This window comes from Panicum virgatum, chromosome 5N, assembly GCF_016808335.1.
Source record: "Panicum virgatum strain AP13 chromosome 5N, P.virgatum_v5, whole genome shotgun sequence".
Taxonomy (NCBI): Eukaryota; Viridiplantae; Streptophyta; class Magnoliopsida; order Poales; family Poaceae; genus Panicum; species Panicum virgatum.
In genome coordinates, this window is record NC_053149.1 from 5,717,502 (window position 1) to 5,728,886 (window position 11,385).

Consider the following 11,385-nt stretch of genomic DNA (forward strand, 5'->3'; position numbering starts at 1 on the left):
GCTGTCGCAGTACTCTGAGCCCGTGGTAGACCCTATGTGGTTTGCGGTCTGGTGTTACGTTGTAGCTTGGTTAATAATTATCATCATTTGTATCGAGTGTCCTCCAAGGTTTGTACGGTTTTGAACCATCTGATGTAATAAATGTGGCATCAGCCTCCTGGGACTGGTGCTTTGTATCACATTTAAGTCTTCTCTTATGAGAGGACGCTTCACCAGCTTACCACCACCAACAACAGCTGATGTCGAAGCAATATTTGCTCAGATCTACAAAAATGCACCACAACCAGAAGAAATCTCATTCTTCCCACCAGATTTCATCCTACAATTTCGCAGAAAAAAAAGACTATGATACCATCTTGAATTACAAGTTCCTTACTGATAACAACCACACATTTTCTCTATCACGCTGGTCTAATGATGGCCGATGTTTCACAGAACATTGGCTAATTCCATTAACTATCGAGATACATGGCATACCGCCTTACATGTTTGATGTTAGTAGCCTAGGTGCACTTCTTGACCCTCATTGCGATATTGAGAGCTACACCATGAACAAGAAAACTGGAACATGCACTGTCGAAGCCTACGCAGCAGGCATCCATTGCATTCCACCAACAGGGTTCATTTCATATACAACACGCAACGGCCTTGCAACCAGTGTACACTCTTACCCTGTTACTCTGAAAACCAAATTCTCCCCTAAAGTAACACAGTTAGGTTTTGACTGGATCGGAGAGAAATATGATGAGGTCCATTCCAAACCCGTCAGCCCACCGTACAAAGGTACATTACCGTTTACTAAATCTTTCTTTCACTTATTCCTATTACACCTCCATGCATACTATAGTAGATATTGTTCTATACTAAGACCTTTCTTTTTGCAGATAATGAAGAAAATATTGACTCGGAGATGTTAAGAGAAGCTGACAAAGAAATATTTGAAGGTATAATACTAAGTAACCAATTCTACTTTTCTACAGCAGAAAAAAGATTATTTACAACAACTAATAGTCAACCTTCTTAAATTGCAAAAAAAAAGCTGAAATGAAACATGAAAACAAACTGAATGCCGCTCCTTGCATTGGTGGCGCTTCATATTCAGGCGAAAGCTCTGACTACGATGACCCAAATGATGCTTACTACTATCCTGGTAATTAAAAGAAAAGCAAAGCACATTGCTTTCTCTATACCGACAACAGATTATACAATTCTATTGACTGAATATCAATTTTTTACAATCTTGCAGACTCTGATCGCGAACCAAAAAACTGGTGAACAAATATTGGAGGCCAATAATCACTTCGCAAATAATTTTGAATCTACTATCTCAAGTTCACCTATAATATATGATATAAATAAATATGCTAGATATCTACCTACCTATGTAATTAGTGGTACTTCAGCGAACTTCAATGCACTGATATCTCCAACCTGCTATTGTACCTTATTATTTACCAGACCTTCGCTTTTAATATATGTTAATTGTCGTATCAGTACTTATTTTCAAAGTAAATATTAAAACCAACAAGCAACAGCGCGCAAAGGACTAGTATATGCTAATTGGCCTAATCCAAGTGTTATCTGGGGGTGAAATCTGAAACCCATTCAGAAGCATTGCCTGTACAGATGCTTCCTGTTCTCTGGGGACCAAGCTTCCACAGGTTAATGGGGTTGGATAAGAATAAGATGGAGTGGATTTGAAGAAAGAAGAACAGTGGCATGTGCACCAGAGCATGAGTGTAGTCAGAGTAGCTGTGTGTGGACCTTGTACAAGGAGGAGTACATCCAGAGCCATGCAAGCGAATCTACTGTGCACACAATGCCAGCTCAATTTACTGTTTCATCGGCACACCACACTTCGGTCAAAGCTCGAAAGGACCACGTCGTAGTCCTCCACATGTACATGTTCGTGGACTCCCTGCACATCTGTGCTAAGAATAACGGTTACATGCTTAGTTGGTTTTGTTAGATTTAATTAACCCTGAACATGATTTTAGTATAGTCTAATCATGATCACTAATTAATTTTAATGCGGAATTATTTACTTAATGACTAACCAGAACTGATAGCCATCATGGATGCCTCTGTTCTTGAAGATTTGCTGATGTAGATGAAGTAGACTTGAATCTCCATCAATTATAGAGATTTATATCTCTTGTTGATGAAAATCTTGATGTCGATGACGAGCAGCAACTCCTGAGTTGGTGCCTGCCATGAAGTAGATGAGGAAGTCGTGAGCCCCTCCAGTGCCCTAATTGATTGGTGTTTTGCTAATCTCGCGATTAGACTGGAATTAGGGTTAGAGAGGGTTCCCCTCTACCTTATATTTATATACAGCATTGTGGGACCAGGGTCGACTTATAGATGGAAATATTATGTGTACCTGCCAATCACGGTACATGTCTTATTTATATGTTATATTTAATTTGTGGAAATTATTTGTCATACAAATCTAAGTTGTCATCCTGAAATCACAAATTTCTTTAACTTCACTATAGGCCAAATTAAAGAGTTCCAGGGGCTTGCTGCCCGTAATAATGCACACCCTGGCCTTCTCGAAGAACAGGGTGTACTACACCTACCTCATCAGTTACTTTTACCGACCATAGTGTATGAAAATTACAAATAGAGATTGATTGTTCGCCGAGTTCATGGAAGAATCACAGACTTCAGGGGGTATGTTATAAAACAACATATTTACCATGCCAGAGCTTAACAAAACTACAGTCTATAGATTCAATGCTCAATATCTCTGAAAAAGGATTTAGGGGCTGTTTGGATGGGCCTGCACGGAGCTGCCTGGCTCAGTAGACCTGATCATTTATCGGGTCGGGTTCAGGTCGGATAAAAAAAACCTGTTGTTTTTTCTTCGGCCCGTACCCAACCCAACTTGACCATCGGGGTGAATTTTTTGGCCTGAGCCCGACCCGTCACATGGTCGGATCGGGTCGGATTCGGTTCGGGTAGGGTCAAACTTGATTTTTTGTGTATACAATTCGGGTCGGGTCGGGTTGGGTCGGGTTTCGGGTAAAAAAATTTGGCCTGAGCCCAACTCATTTTTTTGTCGGGTCAAAAAAATACAGTCCGAGCCCGGCCCATGCATTAATCGGGTCGGGTCGGGTCGGGTCAAGTTTTTTTCGAGCGGGTCGGATTGGGTTTATCAAGTCGGGTAGCCCATGATTAGACCTAGGCTCAGGCAGCGCTCCCAGGCGTCCGATTTCGAGCGGCTGGGGCTGAGATGGCTGCCTGGCTAGCAAGTTGCCTGCCAGGTCTCCATCCAAACAAGCCCGCAATGCGCAACATTTTGCAGAAGTGCTAAGGGGGTGTTTAGTTCTCAAAAAAGTTTCTACAATACCCGTTACATAGAATTTTTAGACACATGCATAGAGCATTAAATGTAGTTGAAAAAAAAACTAAATACAGAGTTTAACTGATTCATACGAGACGGACCTTTTAAGTCTAATTAGTTCATGATTGGATATCTTACTATTACTAATTGGAGGCTCCTCTGGAGTTTCCACTTGAAGCCACCTAGGATCTTAGGTGGACACTCTGAAAAAATAGAGAAATCCTATAAATTCTCACAAAAATCAGAAACATCCAGCCATCAATCCAACAACTCTAATTATAATAACCATCGGATCCGTTATCTTTGCTAATAAATTACCCACTTCTGTTATTATAAAAATAGACTAAAGTAACCCCCTAAACATGTATCTAAATTACCCACCTCTGATTATAAAAAAACAATCTAAAGTAACCCCCTAATATTTGTGAAAATTATCCACATATGCCATACGTGATATAAATCAAGAAAATGGAGAAAATCAAACAAAAAGGCATGATGAAACTTACAAAAGACCTGTCAGATATCCCATGATGTGCATCCGCGATGGGCTGTAGTGGAACACATGTTCAGTCTCATACAGGCGTCTCAGAACCTGAATTTCCATCAATATAAGTAAAAAACAGTCCGCCATACACACGATACTTATGTTCCATGGGGCGTGATGACCAGAAACTTGACAAAGAGAATGAATCGGAACTTCCAACAAGATGGCTAGCAATTATGGAGTAACTCGATGGCTCCGGCACCAATGGTGTCATTTTCATGTGTGCATAGAACCATATTGCAAGTAGCAAGGTTGTCATCACAACCACACCCACTACAACCTCTGCACTTTTGGAGAAGAATTAGATGTTTCAGTTTCTGAGTAGCAAAATTTTGATCTTCAAAATAAACTACTCAAGAAAAATTGATGTCGAAACTTTTTGTCATAGAACTCATTCGTCAAGTGATTTGAATACAGTCGAACTATCGTAACTATACCTCAAAATTGACAAAAAGCCGCATTGCTAGGTAAATCAAAATAAACTGCTCAAGAAAAATTGATGTCGAAACTTTTTGTCATAGAACTCATTCGTCAAGTGGTTTGAATACAGTCGAACTATCGTAACTATACCTCAAAATTGACAAAAAGTCGCATTGCTAGGTAACAGATGCTAATAACCATGCTTTCGAAGCTCGAGTCTTAAGTGTTATCGCTAATTAACAGATCACATATTGAAGAATACAGAAACTTCTCAAAACCAAACCGAAAATTCCCATTCCCATGATACCCCGTAACAAAGTTATTCGAAGTTCAGAAGAACCTTATTTGTCGACACAGCAAAATAGCTTCTAGAGTTCAAATTAATCCACGACTAACCATCCGTGCTTCTGCCTATGTTTCTAAACCACTCTACAACAATGAGGGAATCAAAGTGAACACGAGGCGAAACGTGAACCGCCACCAATCTTACCGCCTTGGAGGACGAGGACGAGGAGGATGCCCTGGCGGTCTTGCCACGGGAGGAGAAGGGGTAGAGCAGCTGGTGCTAATTGGAGCTCCTCTCGAGCTTCCACATGAAGCCACTTAAAATCCTAGGTGGACACTCTGAAAAAATAAAGAAATTCTATAAATTCTCACAAAAATCAGAAACATCCAGCCATCAATCCAACAACTCTAATTATAATAATCATCGGGTAATGCCCTAATATTATGCCATTATAAAAATAATACAAATACCTCCCTAAATTTGCATATAAATTATCCAATTATATTATTATTATTACAAGTTTAATTGCTCATAAATCTGAATCTAAATTATATAATTATAGTAATATACTAAAGTGCATCAATATAAAATTCTAAATTACTATTTCTATTATTATTAATATATTATTATTATTATTTATATAAAAATTTTAATATTACTAATTGGAGGCTCCTCTGGAGCTTCCACATGAAGCCACCTAGGTGGACCCTCTGAAAAAATAGAGAAATGCTATAAATTCTAACAAAAATCAAAAACATCCAGCCATCAATCCAACAACTCTAAATACAATAACCATCAGGCCTATTATCTTGCCTAATAAATTACCCACCTCTTCTACTATGAAAATAGACTAAAGTAACCCCCTAAACATGTATCTACATTACCCACCTCTTCCACTATGAAAATAGACTAAAGTAATCCCTAATATTTGTGAAAATTATCCACATATGCCATTATAAAAATAAAATAAATACCTCCCAAAATTTGCATATAAATTATCCAATTATATCATTATTATTACAATTTTAATTACTCATAAATATGAATCTAAATTATATAATTATAGTAATATATTAAAGTGCATAAATATAAAATTCTAAATTACTATTTCTATCATTATTAATATATTATTATTATTATCATCATTATTATATAAAAATACTACCCACGATATATGTCACCATATATTCTTGTATGATGGAAGAGATAAGAATATCAATTCACAAACAAATAGTTCAACTAAACATGTATTGAATGCATATGGAGGTGTGATGCAAAATAAAATCTATTATAACTAGATAATGATAAATATATGTTTTAGAGTATGTGTTAGAATATTTAATAGATGAAAAGGGTGTGAGATAGATAATTATAATTATTGACTTTATTCTTATATTAATTCTAATTAGCCCGTGCGGGAGCACGGGTTGATAGACTAGTTAATTGTCAAATAACAACGAAATGTGCTACAGTACTAAAACCCATACTTTTTCATCAACTAAACACCCCCTAACATGCTAACACATACGGTTTTCACGCATCAAATGCTAATCTTTTTACTAATTTAATGACCAAAGTTTGACTACACTCCTGTAAAACATCATCTGCTTAAGGAAATGGAGCAGTACGTACATTTACAGTATCTAGCTAGCTAGCTAGGTAATTGTCCACATGAAACATGTATATATGCTGACGGATGGGAGTGCTGACTCACGAGAAGGGGTTACAAAAACGGCTATCACCTCATGTCCCCAACGGAGCCAAAGGCGCCCCCTTTGTCCCCGTGCTCCAGCTACCACTGCACCTACCAGCTTGCTACTTGCACACACTCTCTTCTCCGTTCAACCATGCATGCTCAATTTTTGCATCCTGGCAGTTGGATTGGATCCATGGGCTTGCATGGTTTTGTTCTCGCTCGCATGGGACCCCGGCTAACCGAGGGGACAAACCAGATGCCAGCGCCGCGACTGTCAGGCGGCCATGCGCCATGCACGCCGCGACGGCGGCGAGGGCGAGACACGGCGTGTGGCTGCCTCCGCGATCGCATCTCCTGTGCAGCCGGATGGTGTGGTATATGGTGGTGTGGCCGACTGGCCGTGGCCGTGGCCGTGTCCGTACGGCATGAATGCCGGCGTCGGTACGCGCGGCGTGCGTACGTGTTGGCGCGACGCAATCATGCACGAGACCAAAAGGTCGTTGCTGCACCTTCCCGTCTCGTCTCCATGCGAGCGCGGGCTCTTCACTTCGTGAACTACCTGACCTAGATCCAGTGCTGAGCGTGCCTTTGCACCGTTGATCTTGACGGCTGGCCTGACCGGCGGATCGGCAATTGTGTGATCGGACGGCCGAGCAGCCTCCTGCATACTGGCCTTGTTTGGTTCGCGCTACAATTGTAGCGTGCTAGAAATAGTAACAACTTTAACCACTAATTACGGTGTCAAACAAAGTCAGTTTACAAAACCAACTTCAGAACCCCGCGCTAGTGACCCTGAAGAATCTAATGAGGTCTTTGACCGTGCGATTAGAGGATGGTTAATGTAGCATCACTGTAGCTAATCATCGATTAATTATCGTCATTAGATTCGTCGCGAAAAGTTATACCCATGCTTAAAAAGGTTTTTACAAATAGACTTCATTTAGTACTTCATGCATATGAAATTCTCTTCTCGGAAAACGTGCGCGCTAATTTTGTTGCCAAACCAAACAAGGCCACTCTGTCCTCTCTTGCTTTCCTCCCGGCTCCCGCTGTCACTCTGATTCTCTGAAGCTCTGAGCTCTGGCGGAAGCCGAGCAGAGCAAGAAGCACCCTTTTTTTTTGAGTGTGGGAGAATTCTCCCACAATTAGCTTGCTACTATAGAAATAGTTTTACAAACGCCGTTCGGCGGATCGATGAACCATACATGCCGGCCAATGGACTCATACAATGAGCTTTTTGCCAAGACATGTGCGTCAACATTTGAGTTTCTACTTTCATGAACAAATTCTATTTCTTGGAAGCCTTCCGCTGTCGCTTTTATTTCTCTGATGATAGCCCCGCAGGGTCCATGCGCTTGTTCTGTCTTGATGCTTCCAACTTCACTAGCACAATCGCTGGCCAACCTGGTTCTGCCCAGACGGAGGTCCTGTGCTAGCGCCAGCCCCTCCCTGCACGCGAGCACTTCCATCGTCTCTGGGTTAGTCATGCCTGTCACCACAACTGCTGAAGCCCCCAGGAACAAGCCGTTTGCATCACGAGCAACGGCCGCAGCAGACGCCCGGCCAGCATTCTTGGAGACAGCTGCATCCACGTTCAGCTTCATGGCGCCTGCCGGTGGGGGAATCCACCGCGGAGCCTGCACTCTCCCTCCTGCTGTCTTCTTCACCTGTGGTGTGGCCACCACGAGGTCTGCTATAAATCGGTTTACAAAGGAGTGAGTCGAGAGCGGGCTCTGAAAGCTGCTCTCATGTATCGCCTTCCTTCGCGCATGCCAGATCGCCCAAAAGGGTTACGATCACTCTCGTGAGATCTTCATGCGTCAGTGAGGAGAACACCGCTGCTAGCCATGCCCGCACTTCTGTTCCCTCAAGTTGACAGAGGTGTTCTGTAATCTCCTCCCTCTCCAGGGCCCATACACACTTTGCCATATTGCAATCAAGAAGAGAATGCCTCCAGGAATCCGGTGCTCCACAAATAGCACAAGCATTGCTCGGCGCCATCTTTCTATGGTGAAGGACATCTCTTGAGGGAATCGACTGTCGGGCCAATCTCCAAATAAACACCTTGATTTTTTATGGAACTCTGACCCTCCAAATAGCCGACCACTCCTTCTCTATTGCCTCCACGTTGGAGCTGCTCGGCCGGTTGTCCAGCCATGCTATGTGTTTGTCCCTGTTATGAACCAACATGCGGTAGGCCGAGCGAACCGAGAACATGCCACTCTTCTCATACTGCCAGGCCCAGAAGTCGGCCTGTGTCCTCGTACTCAAAGGTATATTTGCAATCACCTCCACATCCATTGGAGTAAAGATCTGTTGGAGTAGTTGTTGATCCCACGAGCAAGAAGCTTGATCAATCAGCTCACTTACATAGCGTGGGGAGTCACTACTAGGGCCCGCCACCGGACGAAGCAATCCGTTCCTGGGCAACCAATTCATATTCCAGATATATGTGGTTTCTCCGTTACCAATTCTGCGGATTAGCCCCTGGCTGAGTACCTACTTCCCTTCCATGATGGCACGCCAAATCCATGATGGGGACGACCCCACCTCAGCTTCCAGAAAGTGCTTCTCTGGGAAATACACTGCCTTTAGGACACGAGCGCTGAGAGTTTCAGGTTCCAACAGCACTCGCCATGCTTGCCGAGCCAGCAAAGCCAAATTAAAGAGCTCTGTCGGTGTCCTGACCCGGGGGTCCAGATCCCAACTAGTGAATGCTGCGTGTTTTCTCGTTCCAAATGTTGATACAAGAGGCAACACAGTAACGCACGGGTTTATTCTGATTCCGGCCGCGGGGCCGTACGTCCAGCAAGGGGGTGTGCGAGGGCACTGTATTATCTTGCACCGGAGGTGCCTGTTGTAGGGGAATACAGGCGTGGCGAGAGAGGGGAGGGAAGCTCCCTGCTAGAGGAGAAGCTGATTGAGGCGAGTGCCAATATCGAGTGCTGAGCATTGTGCTCGTGTGAGGATGATCGCGACGTCCAAGGTGGCGATGATAGCTAACTTCCCCCTTAAAGGAAGCCCGCCTCCTCCTTTTATAGTCATAAGGAGGGACGGTGTACATGTGCAGGGGAATGTGGAAGTTGTCGTTTTCCCCCGAATCGCGGGGGTGCAGTGGTCGAACACTGTGGGAAGTACACTGTGGGGCATGGCGTCGGACGTGACAGTCATCCTGGATATCGTCCTTGGTCTTGCGAAGATCGCGCCGGCGTCCTGCCAGCCCCAGCAGGTGGCATGGTCGTCACTGTGGGGTGTTCAGTCCTCCAGATGTGGCGTGGTGACGTTCTGTGGGCCCTGCAGGTCAGGGTCTTGCATATATACGTGCGTCAGCGGTAGCAGGGCGCATGGCGGTCTCGGACCCCCTGGACGGAGTGCTGGCGTTTGCACTAAGGAGGTCCGGGAGTCACGTGGAGGTCCCGGACCCCTCGAGGGGGGAGGTCCGGGCCTCCGGCTGCTAGTGCCGAGCGTCCCTCCTTGAGGGGCACGTGGCGACACCGGACCCCTTCCCGAGCAGGAGGCGGGCCCGGGGCCATACGTGTGGTGAGGTGGAGTCCGGACAGCCGGAGTTGGTAGAATAGTAATGGGAACAGTGTCGCGCACGTCTCGTACCGCGTCGCAGGTCTCACAGTGCTACCACAGTGTCCGGGATGGCGGAGCAGTGACTGGAGTCGGCGGATGGGACTCCGGTCACAGCCACTGTGGGGAATGGCGGCCTGACGCCGTCTGTCCCGAGCACTGTGGAGGAGTGGTTGGCATTCAATGCCTCCGTACGACGGGCGGGTGAGCGGCAGGGCCGTTTGTCCTGTGCACCGAGGGGTGGCCTCAAGCGAGGCGGAGATGAGTTACCTGCTCGAGGGTAGGTTCGCTACCCTCGAGCGAGGCGGAGATGTTTTGCCCGCTCGAGGGTAGATTCGCTACCCTCGAGCGAGGCGGAGATCGTCCCGCGGATCCGAGAGGGGTGCGAATAGGCCGCATGCTGGGCTTCTTTGAGTCCTTTCCTTTCTTCCGGATTGGAAGGAGGCCGTGGGCCATCGTGGGCCCAGTTGCCTAACATGTGTTTGCGTTTTTAGGGTGATCTTAGTACCCCGATTAGGGTATCCCTAATCGTGGTACTCGACAATAGCCCCCGAGGCTTTGGTCGAGTCATGTGATTCGGCCAAAGGGTATTTTGGCGATTTTCCCCTTTTGACGTGATCGGTCGGTGCTGTGCACCCGCCAGGCGCACCTGGGTGCCGGACCAGCAGATGTGACAACTCGTCGGTCGGGGTAGTGCACCTGCGAAGAAAGTATTTCGAGGCGCGCGCCCCTTCTTGTTTTGTTCCGGGGACAAGACACATCAGCGTGCTGAGCGGGCCAGGGCCACGATGGCGCCTGTTGCTCTGCAGCCGATGTGTTTGCCATGCTGTCCCGTGCTTAGGGTCTCGGCCCTGCTTCCCCTGGCCGCCTCGCGGTGCGCCGTTCGGGGGCAGTCGGCCAGCGCTGATGCTGCGCCGCTCAGCATCCAAGGGCTCAGCTTTGCTTTGTCGCGTCGCATCTCGGCACGGTGACCGAGTGTATCTTTTGCTCGTGGAGGGCCGTGCCGTCACGGGCGGTCCAAGCCTTCGCCCTTCGATAGGCTTGAAGCTTGGCGATCTACGCAGCTATAAATAGGGGTCGTGGGACTCCCTTCCTTCTCCAACTTCCTTGATCTTACTTCTAGCATCGCCTAAGTCTCGTAATGTTTTCCTTTGCCTTTCGCGACCGGCTCCTAGATGGGGTGGCGTGGCTCTTTTAGGCTTCGATGTTAGAAGAATGCTTGCGAGCGGCGGGGGAAAGCCGAAGAGGGCATGCGCACCATCCCATAGCTTCAGTGGGACTAGCAGAAGAGCATTGGGCCCGTGGGGTCCTGCTTCTACGATGTCCCCTAGCCTGAAGGGGGATGGAGACGCCTGACCATGGCGTTGGTGCCAGGTTTGGTGGCTGTTCTTCGCATCGTCCCCCTGGCGACAAGGTTGCTCTCGGGGAGACGATGTGGAGGGTGCTGTTCGCCAGCTCGACCCCCCGCATGGTCTTCGGTGGAGGAGATGCTAGAAGAAAACTTGCGAGGAGAG

The 11,385-nt window shown here is 46.1% G+C and overlaps 1 protein-coding gene across 1 annotated transcript; it reads left to right on the forward strand.

Annotated features, from left to right (window-relative positions):
* The first annotated feature begins 230 nt into the window (after nucleotides 1-230).
* Nucleotides 231-1,024, forward strand: LOC120674461. The gene is made up of 2 exons (XM_039955641.1): nucleotides 231-783; nucleotides 885-1,024. Exons 1-2 carry the CDS (start codon nucleotides 240-242, stop codon nucleotides 1,022-1,024), a joined length of 684 nt encoding a protein of 227 aa, XP_039811575.1. The 5' UTR covers nucleotides 231-239.
* The last annotated feature ends 10,361 nt before the right edge of the window (nucleotides 1,025-11,385 follow it).

Coding starts and splice junctions, on each gene's coding strand:
- LOC120674461 (XM_039955641.1), top strand. CDS start 240: ATGTCGAAGCAATATTTGCTCAGATCTACAAAAATGCACCACAACCAG. Junction 784..884: donor CGTCAGCCCACCGTACAAAG/GTACATTACCGT, acceptor TTCTTTTTGCAG/ATAATGAAGAAAATATTGAC.